The sequence below is a fragment of the Dicentrarchus labrax genome, unplaced genomic scaffold (genome assembly GCF_905237075.1).
Source record: "Dicentrarchus labrax unplaced genomic scaffold, dlabrax2021, whole genome shotgun sequence".
Taxonomy (NCBI): domain Eukaryota; kingdom Metazoa; phylum Chordata; class Actinopteri; family Moronidae; genus Dicentrarchus; species Dicentrarchus labrax.
This window is the reverse complement of record NW_026136707.1, coordinates 29429984-29445431: the sequence shown is the minus strand read 5'-3', so window position 1 is coordinate 29445431 and position 15448 is coordinate 29429984. Positions and strand designations below refer to the sequence as shown.

At 39.4% G+C, this 15448-nt stretch overlaps 1 protein-coding gene, 2 long non-coding RNA genes and 1 pseudogene across 18 annotated transcripts in view; 2 read left to right on the top strand and 2 right to left on the bottom strand.

Annotated features, from left to right (window-relative positions):
• LOC127367612 (tripartite motif-containing protein 16-like) overlaps positions 1 to 15448 on the top strand; it is an 86630-nt gene that overhangs the window by 58307 nt on the left and 12875 nt on the right. For 2 of the 9 annotated variants that reach the window (XM_051407627.1, XM_051407632.1), the window contains exon 4: positions 11742 to 14117. The exons of 3 other annotated variants lie outside the window; for them this stretch is intronic. In XM_051407627.1, coding sequence (XP_051263587.1) covers positions 11742 to 11779 — 38 coding nt within the window. In that variant the 3' untranslated portion in view covers positions 11780 to 14117. Of the gene's footprint in view, positions 1 to 107; positions 1698 to 11505; positions 11599 to 11741; positions 14118 to 15448 lie in introns of those variants that run through there. 4 more of the 9 variants (XM_051407625.1, XM_051407631.1, XM_051407623.1 and 1 more) reach the window with 3 other exon arrangements.
• The window catches only part of LOC127367617 (uncharacterized), an 85146-nt gene that overhangs the window by 63682 nt on the left and 6016 nt on the right, over positions 1 to 15448 (bottom strand). For 2 of the 8 annotated variants that reach the window (XR_007885514.1, XR_007885517.1), the window contains exon 2: positions 4523 to 4631. The exons of 3 other annotated variants lie outside the window; for them this stretch is intronic. This is a non-coding gene — a long non-coding RNA (uncharacterized LOC127367617). Of the gene's footprint in view, positions 1 to 4522; positions 4632 to 6937; positions 7248 to 15448 lie in introns of those variants that run through there. 3 more of the 8 variants (XR_007885513.1, XR_007885516.1, XR_007885518.1) reach the window with 3 other exon arrangements.
• On the bottom strand, positions 1820 to 3082 carry LOC127367620 (uncharacterized). The gene is made up of 2 exons (XR_007885520.1): positions 2958 to 3082; positions 1820 to 1935 (listed from the first exon to the last, which is right to left on the bottom strand). It is a non-coding gene; the product is annotated as an uncharacterized LOC127367620 (long non-coding RNA).
• Positions 8184 to 10326, top strand: LOC127367614 (tripartite motif-containing protein 16-like; annotated as a pseudogene).

Sequence of the window (15448 nt, the reverse complement as noted above, 5' to 3'; positions counted from 1 at the left end):
AGTTGTAAGAGGTTTACCATCATCACAGAATATACATACTATTCCAAATGAAAATGAAGCAGAATATGTACTATGCACCTGAACATGGATTCACATATATTTTACAGGATATCAGCAGAGAGGAAGTTCAAGAGGACCAGGCTGAGCAAGTCCTGAGGATCTGTGTCTTCCACACAAGTGAAGAAGATGAAGGTGCATCCGACACTGATGTGTCCATTGTTATTGAAGGGACTGAGGTACTTGACAACTATGGAAGTGTTACAAAGGCCTGTCTCCTGCTCATGAGCATCATTTATGCCATGAATTTGAGTTACCCCCCAAAAACAAAGTACACTTTGGAAGTTTTTCAAAAGCTTCTTCTAGAGCTTGATGTCCTTAAGCTGTCCCCGAAAATCCTGTCTCTGCGAAACAAACTTGAGTCTGAGTGCACATGTATACGGCACAGTTGTTAATGTGGCTATTTGTCTATTTTCTTATTTTTTCTCTCGTTTTAATGATGTCATTTTTATTTGAACTTGTTGCACTGTATTAAATACTGTATGTGGCCATGTGGAGTGGCTACGTTTTGGGGACAAAAGAAAAGAAGTTAGATCAGCATTTTCAAGTTAAACCAGAGGTTCTCAACTGGTGGCTCGTGGGGCCATTTTTAATGGGTCACGGATGTGAGTGTGGGCATGAAAAGAGCGAGGGGCCAAATATCGCACTTTTTAGTGTCAAGATGCTCTGCTTTTTGTAGGATATTACTCATGATACAGAAACAGACGTTTAGAACCTCAGAGCAAAACACTGTTCTTTAAGATAAAAAGGAATAGTAAGCATGTCTTTTAAGATGCACCAGCATGTCAAATGTTTTCCAGAGTTTAAGGTTAAAAAGCCTCTCCAAACGATAGGCTACGTATGCTCTATGCAAACAGTTCCTGAACTTGTCCTTGTGCCTTTAACAAGCTACCTCAAACCCATTTTAGCCACCCTAAGATGAAATTTCTGTCATCGTCTACTCACCCCGATGCCGATAGAAGGACTCATCATGCTCTTCTGGGAGTTTGCCGAGATGTTTGTTTCTCACAAAACTGCATTGAACGGCAACTTGGCTTCAAACATCCAAAAAATGTCTCCATATTGCTCATCTGAAGTAATCCAAGTGTCCTGCAGCTTACACATTCCTAGATGTTTTGAAAAACAGAACAAAATTGTGTTTTGGCTTTGTTTGCTCTGCTTTGCTTCCACTGTGGTGCTGCGTGAACACGGATGGGCTAGCTGGAAGTTAGTAGTGTGTAAGTTTGTGTGCGGCGTTGGAAGGAGCACGCATTGGAAGAGCAGCAGAGCAAACACAGCTGAAAACACAAGTTTGTTATGTTTTGTACAAACGTCTTGGCATGTGTGAGCTACAGGACTGAATTAAAGTGTTCTCTAATGTCAGTAAATATTAAATTTGGGGTAATGACACTGATCCTGGATCAGCATTTAAATGTACCTTTGAGTTTATTGTAAGGTATTCTTATTATACTGCAGTGGAGAACAGAGTGACACATCTCAAACCATCATGGACACAAAAATACTAATCTTGATCTCATGAATTAAGACTTTCTACTTCACTTGTTGAATATTGTAACTGTGTTATCTTGTGACCAGTTAAAGTCATCAGAAATCAGTATTCAGCAGCTTATTTTAAACTAAAATAAAGAATCTCCAGAGTATACCCCCTTGCCGCTTTGTATTGTCTCGGCTCACGCCTCCTTCTCACCTTTTCACCCCCTAACCAGTTTGTGTTGAGACTGAGCTCGTGAACACACATGCAGACACTCCAGGAGACAGGGACTTAATAGGAAACTAGTGTTTATTGAAAAGAGGGGGAGAGGGAGTGCAGACCTGGGCAAGCTTGGGCTGGTGGGTGTGAACCTGGGGCTGAGGGTTGGACTGGAAGCTGGAACCTGTCTGCACTCAGGCAATCACACACACATACAGTTAGAGAGAGGGAGAGAGACACTCGGGGAGTGGCAGCAGGTTAGATAGACTGAATCATCATAGTTTGTATCTCTCACTGTAACCATGGTTTGTGAACTTAATAACAACCACAATGAATCCCAAATGTGTGATATGACACAACAGAACTGCTTTGTGTAACCTGTAAAAACACATCTGACATCCTTTCATAAGATAACTCATGTATGACGACAACAAGTCAGAAATGAGACATTTGACAGCATAAATATTAGACTTGGGCAGGTGGTGCCTGATTCCTTTCAAATGAGCATTAAACTGCTCTGCCAGCTGGCTGTTGATGATAGCGTGCTGCAGATCGCTGTCAGCGTTATACACACTTCAACCAGCACACAGTAAAAGTACAGCATTCCTCTTAGGCATTAGAAGTAACAGGAATACATTGCTGACCAATGTGGTTCTTCCAGTGGAGCCGGTCTAGGTGGAACCAACTGTGTTTAAAGAATGCTGGAGCACGGTTCAGTGCAAAGCTGTGCAGTATAGGGCTGAGGGAGTGCTCGGCTAACATGAGAACAGATAATTTACTTTTAATAAGTATCAAATGTGTAAAATGTGTCTGTATTTAAGAAAATATAGCAACTTTTATTAAAAAAAACCTTGTTCTGTAAATAGTTCTGTGATTCTAGTGAGACAAAAACATTGGCCTGATCTAAATTCTGAGGATGTTCTTGAGTTTTCTTTTATTATTTTAACACAAGAAACAAAATACAGAACAACAGGACAAAGACAGAAAGAATGTGTACAGAACAGAAGAGTAAAGACAGACATTTGTCAGAAAATAAAAGAACAACGTGGGTGTTAGTGGCTCTGTGGTTTGCTGATACAGGACGGTTAGGGTTTGTGCGTGCGTTCAAACTCTCAGAGGACTCTGAGGAGGGTGGCTGTTTGTTGGGGATTGACAGTCAGAATATGTTGTGTTATTGGTTGAGAGAGGAAAGTGAGGTGACCCGGCGTACCTTCCCCGTGCTGCACGCTCAGGAAGGAACAGTCACAGCTCCTTGGATGAAACTCCACACACAAGAGATGAGGCAGTGCACCACCAAATAAAACTCTAAATGAAAGGTGAAATAGAAACTGAAAAGCTTACCATGAATGCAGAGCGGTGTACAACCAAGGAGCATCCTTTCTTCATGTCCTTGCCCTCTCTTTCCCCCTCTGCTCTGCCTCATACAGCCCTTGGACCTGCAGGGGAGGAAGGAAGAGAAAGTAGATTCCATCAGGAAGCTGGTTGGTTTCCTCCTCTCCATGCTCCTCCTCAGTGAATGGTGGACACAGTGCTCTCATCACATCAGACACTTGTATAATATTGTCCATTGTCAGGAGGGTCTGTGCAGTGTGGTCCACCTCAGGTTTTTGGTGGAGAAAAGTAGATGCCAGATGGCCTTGGCCAGCTCCAGTGTGTCCCTCCCTGTCCATGCAAAGGAAAAGGGGGGAAAGGACACTGAAAAAAACAACTGGTAAGATTTACTTAATATAATCTCTGTAACAATGTTTAAGTAAATATTACTGCTGAAATATCAAGTACAACTCAGTTGCCAGTATCAAGTCAAATTTACTCACCACTCAACTAAACTTTAGTAAAAATATAAAGTAAATGTTGTTTAATTATTTCTACATTACAAGTTATATTTAGTTTAACTGAGTAAAGTCAATTATATATTTTCATATACGAGACATTGCTGTCATAAAGTAAATCTTATATATCAGTGATATTTACTGTGATGAAGTCAATAAGTACATTTTATTACATTTATTCTGTTTGACATTTTAAATTCCTTCTATGTCTGCAGATATATTATTCACTACAATTATGTAAATGTTATTTTGTTTTGATGAATTTGACCAAATCAATGTAATCATTTTCTCTATGCATATACTTTTACCACAAAGCAGCAACTGAAATACAATATATAATGAAATGTTTTATTTTGTTATTAACACCAATGAATCACTAACATTAACATTAAAGTTGAAATGTACAATTCAACTGTGTAACATGCATTCAAAGTGAAGCAGCAGCCAAAAATATAACATGGCATTAATGAGAAACATATTCCCATTGATATGCTCTTGCTCTGTTGAAAACGTTTGGAAAAAAATGAAATAAAAATATCATTGTAATTACAGTATACACTGCATTTCTTTAGTTTTCTCCCCAAGATACATAAAGAACAATAAAAGGCCATATCACATGACAAGAAGAAGGTGCTTTTTAAATATTCAGTTAAAACCTTACAACAGTGCAAATTCACACTTTCAATTCTACTTTACTCTGATGATTCTGACATATGTGAGAAGCACAAGGTAACATGTATCTACTGGGTGTTGGCTGATGTTCCCTCTATGAAGGTGTACATCATCAATGTATGTAGTTGTTTTGTATAAGGCAGATGATGTTAAGAAATGGAGTTATCCTTGAGTGAGAGGATTTGTGCTGTGTGTGCATTCATATTGGGAAGAGTGCGTGTGGTAAAAAAAGGGAGACAGAGCAGAGAAAAAGCACAATTTTTACCAAACACACCTGACTCAGTTTGTCCAAGAATGGCCTCAGCTTGGTCCCCACGACTCCTCCCTTGGCCTTCATCAGACCGTTTCCCAGTGGCGGCGGGCCAATAGAGGGCGCCGCCCCCCTTGAGCCACAAAAATAAAAAATAAATAAAAATTAAAATAAATAAAAAAATTAAAAATAATAATAATAATGATAAAAATATCAGTATGTCAATAGTTGTGTGTTTGAAATATGGAATGCAGCCAGTAATATGTGTAAAATATCCTCTGCCTGTCTGAAGCCTCATCAGCTCTGGCCGATAGAGAAAGCGCCCCCAGGAGGCGGGTCGATGTAGCAGTTAAGCCAATTGCTAATTTAAGATATGAATGTATGACATTAAATTCAGCCAATCAGCGTCCTTAAATCGAATCCAAGGAGGGAGATTATTTTATCGCCCCAAGCTCGCCTCTGATAAAATAAGGACTGGGCTCTAGCGGCGCCATTTTTACTAGACGACAATGGCGAGCGCGAACTTTAGTCCTCCAAGACCAAGACCCAACCCTAACTCGGTGGAATCTCTCCTCCAAGATCCGTTTAAGAGGAGAACTTTGTCGGAGAAAGTTGGGGTGAAAGAGCTGGGCCCAGATCAACCTGAGCTCTCAATCAGACAGCAGGCTAGAGAGAAAGGGAAGCAGTATATGGCGGCGGCTTCTCCCGTAGCCGGTACACCGGGAAGGCTTGGCTAGCTGGGTGCACTCATGCTTTTTAAAAGGACGGGGACAGATCCAGCATGGACAGTTACCGGAGTGAGGGATATGAAGCACCTGTCAGAGAAGGTGATGTTTATGTTTCTCTGTAATAATGGTAAGGTATCGACCGACACAACATAGTATCCAGTAGTATCCAAACTGCGCCTGTCGATACCTGCAATCGGTTCTTTTTGTACCCAGATCAAGAGATCAATGACTGTTTCTATGGTTTCGCTTTGTATGGCGGTAAAGCTTGCAGCTTAGTCTGGGGTGGAGTTGGCTGGTCAGCATTCTGAGATTTCTTGTGACCTATCAACATATGGATAATTTAAATATTCAAATGAGCCATGTGTTGATTGCTGATCACCTCAGTTGCTAGGTTACCACCAGGCTGTCAATCAAGCTCTCAGTAACAGAACATAATGTGAGCTAATGTCGGTTGTTGGACTGAAATTCTGAAAATGCTCATACAGAAACAGAAGGTGCTGTATTTGTTTTACCCTTTATCTATCCAGATAAAAACATTAAGAACAGTTTCTGTATGATGTTTATTAGACCTATGTAATCTGAACTGGAAGGGCACGTTGTCATGAGCTGTATCTTGTATATTTATTATTAGCTATGTGGTATGTGTATGCACCTTTATGTAATCTGGTGGGAAAACATTAAAATTTAAAACCGGATCATACCAAACAAATATCTGCTTGTGTGTCCCCGTGTATGCAAAGTGTCCTCCTTTTTGATGTGAAGGAAATGGCCACCCTAACACAGAGCAACCGTCGATAACTTCAGGTAGTAGGTAATATGTAATATATATATATATAATTCTTCGTTGTACATGTTTGTACAGCTATTAAATAAATATTTGAGCACTTTCAAAATGTATTCGTGGAGTGGTGACATTTACAAAGTAAAAAAAATTTATCGAATGAAGTACTCAGTTGGTATCAGTATCGTGTTAAGGGTACTGGTATCGGTACTGGTATCGAACATTTTTAAATGATAGCCAGCCCTACTGACTATTTCACTGAGCACTGGTGTCCTGCAGTTTATGTTAAATTGTATTGCGATGGTTACAGAAACAAAAAAGTATGGCACAGCCCCACCGACAATATTTTTCACCAGCCGCCACTGGGATTCGAATTGAGTTCTGAAGGCATGTTGTAAAACTATTGAGTTTTAATAAAAGATGTTTTGTTGCAGCTCTGACTCTGGTTTTATTTAACAGGTGAAGAAAATCTAATGTTGATGAATTTTGGAGTAACAGCAAGCCTGGTCTCATTCAATATGCATATTTTGCAAAGCTGCTAATGTGAAAAGAAAAATGAACAGTAAAAACATTCTACAACAACATATTGTATTGTGAAGTATTAACAGCTATTTACTGGCAACTTTAGTTGCCAGGTAACCTCTGTAATTTGAATAGAATACAAGATAATGTTGTAAACTAGATTTTTCCAAGAAATAAACAACAACAACAACAACAAATTGCTGTAATTTATATTCAACAAAAACCTGTAAAAGTGATCCTGTAATATACTGTAATCCTTTTACAGTAATTAACAGCAATTTTACTTTACTGGCAACTTTTTCTGCCAGCTATTTACTGTAAATTCTACAGTCAATGTGTTACAGTGTATGCTCGCACTGTGCTTTCATTATAATTCAATTTATTGATCGATAGTTAATAAGTTTTTACCTCTTTCCTCCCGTCTCTCCTGTCCTCGCGACTCCTGGCTCCCTCGCTTCGCGCCACTCAGTGTTTCCAACCAATCAGTGTCTTGCCGGCCGCTCTGACGTTATCTCGTGCTGCATTCAGTGCAGTCGGACATTGGAGATTCACGCTCGTAAATGTCAAATGCCGTAACTTTTCTTTTAATTCGTTGCTGCCAACTGGGGTGGCAGCAGGGGTGGCAAGGCTTTCTTTTAGGGTGGCACTTGCCACCCTATGCCACCCCGGTAGATCCGCCCCTGCACAAGTTGTGTAAAGTTGTTAAGTCGTTCATCTAAGTCATGTTACCAGGATAATATAATAATAATAATAATAATAATAATAATAATAATAATAATAATATATAGATCAAATATTTTGGTAAAGTTAAAAAGGGCAAAGGTATTTTTGTAATGATGGCCTGTTATTGTTATGTATACTTTGTGTTTAAGAATTTAGTAAAAATGTGAACAGCTTGGGCTTAAAAGTATTAATGCTACTGTAAATGTGGTGTTGGACCTAAATAGCAGTCACTGTTGGTGAACAATGGTACAAATTAGGAGTTTGAATTTGATTTCTGTTTCATTCAGCAGTCATTTTGTACATTTGTAAAATGTCAGTCCAGTGGGTTAGTATATGAACCTTAAAGCTTGATGTCATGTAAATTGCAAAATGAAGATTGTTGTGAACAAAACACTAAGTTGGTTTAAATGAAGTGAAAAAGAAAGATTCTGTTAAATAAAAACAGAGAACAGCCTGCTGAGCGATCACAAGTAACGTCTCCTGTCTCTGCTTTTCCTGCACAAAACAGGATACTATACCTGCTTACGGGTAACTCATGCTTGAGGCCTGTAACATTTTGATAGTTGTTTTATGATTTAATAATCAGTGAGTAACTTTTGGATGTTTTTCTTCATGTTGCCATCTTGAGCTGTTTTTCCTCTTTGTACAGGAAGAGAAGTTAGACACAGTGAATCTTTTACTCCTTTCCAGTCAGTTTTTATCCATTTGAATTTGACATTTTCAGTGTGTGAGTGGAGAGGACTACAACTGCATGTTATTGTGCAATCCTGTGTTGTATAATGACAATAAAACAGAACTTTAAACCCTCGATAACCCCTCCCTCTTCTTCCTGATTCAAACACAGCGAGCTACACTCTGTTCATGTATTTCCTTGTTCCCTCCCCTTCAGATCTACAGTTTGTAGATGGGTGTAACCAACATGAGCAAGAGCTGACAGGCCCCATTCACTGCAGAGACACATGTTGTTGAGATCAGAGCTCAACCCGGCCTCATTTATAAGGAAGTGAAACTCAGACAGTCGTTGTCACTGAGAGGTGAAATGGCGCAGAAAGGAGTTCAGCTGGACCGAGAAACCTTCTCTTGTTCCATCTGTCTGGATCTACTGAAGGATCCGGTGACTACTCCCTGTGGACACAGCTACTGCATGAACTGTATTAAAAGCTACTGGGATGGAGAGGATGAGAAGAAAATCCACAGCTGCCCTCAGTGTAGGCAGACCTTCACACCGAGGCCTGTCCTGGTAAAAAGCACCATGTTAGCAGCTTTACTGGAGGAACTGAAGAAGACTGGACTCCAAGCTGCTCCTGCTGATCTCTGCTATGCTGGACCTGAAGATGTGGCCTGTGATGTCTGCACTGGGAGAAAACTGAAAGCCCTCAAGTCCTGTCTGTTCTGTCTGGCATCTTACTGTGAGACACACCTCCAGCTTCATTATGATGTGGCTCAGTTTAAGAAACACAAGCTGGTGGACCCCTCCAAGAAGCTCCAGGAGAACATCTGCTCTCGTCATGATGAGGTGATGAAGATGTTCTGCCGTACTGATCAGCAGTGTATCTGTTATCTCTGCCCTGTGGAGGAACATAAAGGCCACGACACAGTCTCAGCTGCAGCAGAAAGGACTGAGAGGCAGAGAGAGCTCGAGGTGAGTCGACAAAACATCCAGCAGAGAATCCAGGACAGAGAGAAAGATGTGAAGGAGCTTCAACGGGAGGTGGAGGCTATCAATCGCTCTGCTGATAAAGCAGTGGAGGACAGTGAGAAGATCTTCACTCAGCTGATCCGTCTCATGGAGAAAAGAAGCTCTGATGTGAAGCAGCAGGTCAGATCCCAGCAGGAAACTGAAGTGAGTCGAGTCAAAGAGCTTCAGGAGAAGCTGGAGCAGGAGATCACTGAGCTGAAGAGGAAAGACGCTGAGATGAAGAAGCTGTCACACACAGAGGACCACACCCAGTTTCTACACAACTACCCCTCACTGTCAGCACTCAGTGAATCTACATCCAGCATCAATATCCGTCCTCTGAGGTACTTTGAGGATGTGACAGCGGCTGTGTCAGAGCTCAGAGATAAACTACAGGACGTTCTGAGGGACAAATGGACAAACGTCTCACTGACAGTGACTGAAGTGGATGTTTTACTGTCACAACCAGAGCCCAAGACCAGAGCTGGATTCTTACAATATTCACGTGAACTCACACTGGATCCAAACACAGCACACACAGAGCTGTTATTATCTGAGGGGAACAGAAAAGTAACATTAATGAGTCAACAACAGTCTTATTCTAGTCACCCAGACAGATTCACTGGATATTATCAGGTCCTGAGTAGAGAGAGTCTGACTGGACGTTGTTACTGGGAGGTGGAGTGGAGAGGGGGGAGGAGTTGGTGTAGCAGTCGCATACAAGAATATCAGCAGAGCAGGGAGGTCGAATGAATGTGTATTTGGACGCAATAACAAATCTTGGTCATTATATTGTAACAATAACAGATATAACTTTTGGTACAACAATGTCTCAACTCCTGTCTCAGGTCCTCAGTCCTCCAGAGTTGGAGTGTATCTGGATCACAGTGCAGGTATTCTGTCCTTCTACAGCGTCTCTGAAACCATGACTCTCCTCCACAGAGTCCAGACCACATTCACTCAGCCTCTCTATGCTGGACTTTATCTTGATTATGAATCCACTGCTGAGTTCTATAAACTGAAATAGACAGAAGTCGTTTCAGGGACTTTGTGTTAAACTCTGAGTTTGAATCCTTAAACTGATTTTGTCTTCATGTTTGTTGCTGAGAGCTGATTGTTGTGGCGTTTCTTCACTGCACAGAGATCAGCTGTCAATCAAACATTGTGGGCGGTACTTTGACATCTTCTCATTAGTTGTCCTGTAAATGTTTGAGTGTGTTTAGGTGGCGCTCCTTCCTGTGTCTGTTCAGCCATACATTTTTTGGTGTAGTAATATTTATTAGGTTAACTGTCACAATTGTTATTTTCTAATTGTAAGTATCAGTGAGAACTGGAATTATTCAAGTAAAACTATATATGTCTTTCATGTAATAAATAAACTGTGTGGGAAGAGTAAGTTTTATTGTGTATTTTCACATAATATTCAAAGGTTTCATAGTCATTGCCCATGAACTTAGAAATACCAAGTAAGTTTTAATAGTGTTTGTAATAGTGTTTTGAATCCGGGACTGACTGTATAATTAATAGTTCGCTAGATGCTGTGGATAAATGGCGGGTTTGCCAAAATGATGAGTTTCCTTCGCATAATGAACTCAAGGCAACGACAGAGTACACAACCGCTACACATAGGAGGGGAAGGGAGGAGAGAAAACGTTTCAAATATCCGCAGCGTCGGTTTGGAGAGCCTCTACCAGACCTCACCAAAACCCTGCTGCTAATCATTATTTAAGCTAAAGAGGAAGCTATGGTTTTTGTTCATTTGCAGTGTACTCGTAGTTTGCCACAAATCTAAAATCTTACTGAGACAGAGCAAACAGAGGTCAGGAGAGATGTTCATTCCCACAAAATGTCACTCAGTTTATCAGGATAAATATGATTTCATTTATTGGCATTTCAGATTTGTTTCTTACTGTGGCTGTATATTTTTATTCCATATATGAAAATACTTTATGTGTCTTATTTCAACTAAAAGAACCACCACTTGTAGAAATGATGCACTTTCCATCTTTTTGAGTTGTTATAGAGCTACTGATGAGCCTTAAGTATCTGAAATTCAGATTCATTTGTGGAAATTGGAAAAAATTCAAATGATCTATCCAAAAACATTTCCTGTGATCATTTTCTTCCACATGCTTCATAAGGACCATCACCTTGTTTGGATCCCTTTCTTTCTAATCCCCTCGTCTATATTTTGCTCATAATTTGATATGAAGCCTCATTGTTCTCTATTCTGATTCCGTTTACACTGTTTCAATTTGGATTCTGCATTATTCTTGATGCATATGACACAGCTCTCTCTCAACAACGTGAATCTAGACCAGCAATGCTCTTGGAGGAGAGGAACAGAATCACAGCGGCAAAAATGCAGGATTTTCTTCATTTAAGATTTAACACATGTGGAAATGGGTGTAATGTTTTAGATCAGAGCCATATTTTCAAATATTATCCAAAATACATTGGTTTGACAGTGGTACAGTTCATTTTGGTTACATGATCCTCTAGTTTTAATGTAGTATTTCTTGTAGTATTCTGTAGTTTTAATGTATTATTTTGTCTTTGTGTTTTTGTCCTTAAGCCCAAAGCAACAACTTTGTACAGTTGACACAGTGCCATCTCAAACAGCAACTACAGCAAGCTGTGTCACAAGAAAAGCCATCTGGCTATTCAGGTAAAAACAAAATTGTGTAGTGCTTTGCAATTCATAAGTTGTAAGAGGTTTACCATCATCACAGAATATACATACTATTCCAAATGAAAATGAAGCAGAATATGTACTATGCACCTGAACATGGATTCACATATATTTTACAGGATATCAGCAGAGAGGAAGTTCAAGAGGACCAGGCTGAGCAAGTCCTGAGGATCTGTGTCTTCCACACAAGTGAAGAAGATGAAGGTGCATCCGACACTGATGTGTCCATTGTTATTGAAGGGACTGAGGTACTTGACAACTATGGAAGTGTTACAAAGGCCTGTCTCCTGCTCATGAGCATCATTTATGCCATGAATTTGAGTTACCCCCAAAAAACAAAGTACACTTTGGAAGTTTTTCAAAAGCTTCTTCTAGAGCTTGATGTCCTTAAGCTGTCCCCGAAAATCCTGTCTCTGCGAAACAAACTTGAGTCTGAGTGCACATGTATACGGCACAGTTGTCAATGTGGCTATTTGTCTATTTTCTTATTTTTCTCTCGTTTTAATGATGTCATTTTTATTTGAACTTGTTGCACTGTATTAAATACTGTATGTGGCCATGTGGAGTGGCTACGTTTTGGGGACAAAAGAAAAGAAGTTAGATCAGCATTTTCAAGTTAAACCCGAGGTTCTCAACTGGTGGCTCGTGGGGCCATTTTTAATGGGTCACGGATGTGAGTGTGGGCATGAAAAGAGCGAGGGGCCAAATATCGCACTTTTTAGTGTCAAGATGCTCTGCTTTTTGTAGGATATTACTCATGATACAGAAACAGACGTTTAGAACCTCAGAGCAAAACACTGTTCTTTAAGATAGAAAGGAATAGTAAGCATGTCTTTTAAGATGCACCAGCATGTCAAATGTTTTCCAGAGTTTAAGGTTAAAAAGCCTCTCCAAACGATAGGCTACGTATGCTCTATGCAAACAGTTCCTGAACTTGTCCTTGTGCCTTTAACAAGCTACCTCAAACCCATTTTAGCCACCCTAAGATGAAATTTCTGTCATCGTCTACTCACCCCGATGCCGATAGAAGGACTCATCATGCTCTTCTGGGAGTTTGCCGAGATGTTTGTTTCTCACAAAACTGCATTGAACGGCAACTTGGCTTCAAACATCCAAAAAATGTCTCCATATTGCTCATCTGAAGTAATCCAAGTGTCCTGCAGCTTACACATTCCTAGATGTTTTGAAAAACAGAACAAAATTGTGTTTTGGCTTTGTTTGCTCTGCTTTGCTTCCACTGTGGTGCTGCGTGAACACGGATGGGCTAGCTGGAAGTTAGTAGTGTGTAAGTTTGTGTGCGGCGTTGGAAGGAGCACGCATTGGAAGAGCAGCAGAGCAAACACAGCTGAAAACACAAGTTTGTTATGTTTTGTACAAACGTCTTGGCATGTGTGAGCTACAGGACACTTGGATTACCTCAGACAAGCAGTATGGAGACATTTTATTGATTATTGATGTATTTTTGGACTTTTGATGCTAAGATACCGCTCACTGCAGTTGAGTGGAAAAAAGGTCTCTCAAACTCGCAGAAGAACACGGATGTTAACAAAACTTCACCAATCCTTCTATTGACAAAGGGGTGAGTAAATAATAACAAAAAAATCATCTTAGGGTGAACTATACCTTGTTGTTGTTTTTGCCATGCAAACTTGCTGGAAAATGTTTTATTAAAAAAAATATTTTTTCACTTAAGAAAAATAAATGGGTTGTTAAATTAAACATTTTTTTTTTAAAGTCATTGTTTCAATAAACAAAAACATTAAGAACAAATTTAGGCAATTTAAACTGCAGAAAAATGATGTAAAATGTTGTGTAAATGTTACTTAAATATAGTCCATAAATAAAAGTTAGACAAAGTATTTAAAAATGACCTTGAAAAGCCATTGGTTTTAGGTGAGATTGTTCAGTTTGAAGCAGTCAGAGTTGAAGTAAAACGTACAAAGAATGAGAGAGTAAAATTCAATAACCATATTAATAACCATCAGTAAATTACCTGAGGTTTGCTAGTAAAAGAGACTTATATCTGCGAGTAAAGTTTACTTGAAGATTGCCCTTGTAGAATTTACTTACAATTTCTAAGTGCAAAAACTTTCCTAGGTTTTTCCAAGAAAATATCACTCCACATTTTTTTCAGTGTAGAGGTTATCACTGCTCATGATGGCTTTTGTTTAGCTGATCTGACATTTCTCTGCTCTCTAAATATATATATATATATATATATATTATATTTGTGTTGATGTATTTGTATGTTGTTGTTTCTCTTTCACTGCATAGATCCTTAAATTTAAAGCAGCAGACCTTCCTTTATTGTAGATAGTTTGTTCTTATCACTTTGTACATTTCTAAAGAAATCTGTAATTACATTTATTACATTATTTTAACATTACAATTTGCTAGAGGACATTTGTAGTTGTTGTCTATGTACAAATGAGGAAATGTGAGGTGTTACACAAATGGAATCAACATGATCATAATCAATAAAGAGATAAACAGCTGCTGTGCTCAAGAGGTTTGTATTTGATCCTCAATTTGAAACAAAGAAATGCATCTAAAAGAGTGGTGATCAGGGTTCCTGTAACTGTGATTGATTTACTGCAGCATCACAGGTAAAGTTACTCCACCTTTGTCCAGTACTGAAGTATTAAGCATCAATGACAACGTCAGATTGATTTAGTAAATCAAGCATCAAACTATTTTAAACACAGCCTCCTGTAGCTTCAGTTACTAGCTGAGTAAAAAGTAAAGCACTCTGTGTGGGTCCACATTTACATGAAGCACCGAGGGAGCTCATTGGATTAAAAAGTCTGTTTCAATTTAAAGTGTGAGCCGCTGTGAGGTGGAAGAACTGCCTTTATGAGTGGAAGTGAAGCTGTGGCTAACTGTGGGGGGGAAACTGAGACTCTTGTGAGGGTAAAGAGCAGCAGGTCGGTGACTTTGTGCTGATTTTATACTTAAATATCTCAGTGGTCCCTGAAGGCAACAGTCTCTGTGTTCATTTAGTCACAAAGCAGAATGTGATAATAAAATGTTGTCTTATAGATCAGCTGTGATTCTGATAACATGCTCTTCTACTGCTACTACCTTTACTACGACTACTGTATGACTGCACATCATTTGGAGCAAATTATTTCCTTAATTTAAGAGATGAGTTTTCCTGATACTTTTATGAACTTTTTATACAATCCTCTGTCTGTATTTAGTATTTTATTGATTTTAACTGTCAATTAATAGACTTTTGTTTAACAAATTCAGTGTTTTCTTCTCCCTGATGCCACTGTTCTATCAGCTCTTTGGGTGTTTTAACTGCGTAGACTACTTTTCTAATGCAGGACGAGGCCATTTAGCAGAGATATTTGAACCAGTAGCCTCAAATCCCCAAATAGTATTTTCAACATAAGAGTTGAATAATAATTGTAATCTCTCCTCTACAATCTTTTCCCACGTGACCTGAATGCAGCATCAGGCTGTGACTCCTGTGAGCACACTGACAAAGGAAGATACACAAGAGGGCGCCTTCATCCTGCTAACCAGGGATGTAATGGAGGTTAAAGCACCTCAACTCACTTTGTCTCCACTTTTAGTTCAGAACATGTTTTTATGACAATAAAAGATTTATAGTAAAAGTTCATTGTGTCATACATGGTGACAAACGGTGTCCAACCAGTAAAAGTGCAGATACAATCTCTGTGTGGCTTCTTTAAAAATAGATTCAGTTCTCTGTGTGAAGTTAAGGTGGCCATCAATCACAGTTCCAACATATTTCAAACTACAGTGGATCCAGTGAGCAGAGCCGGTCCTGACCTCCCTGGGGCCCGGAGCTAAATTC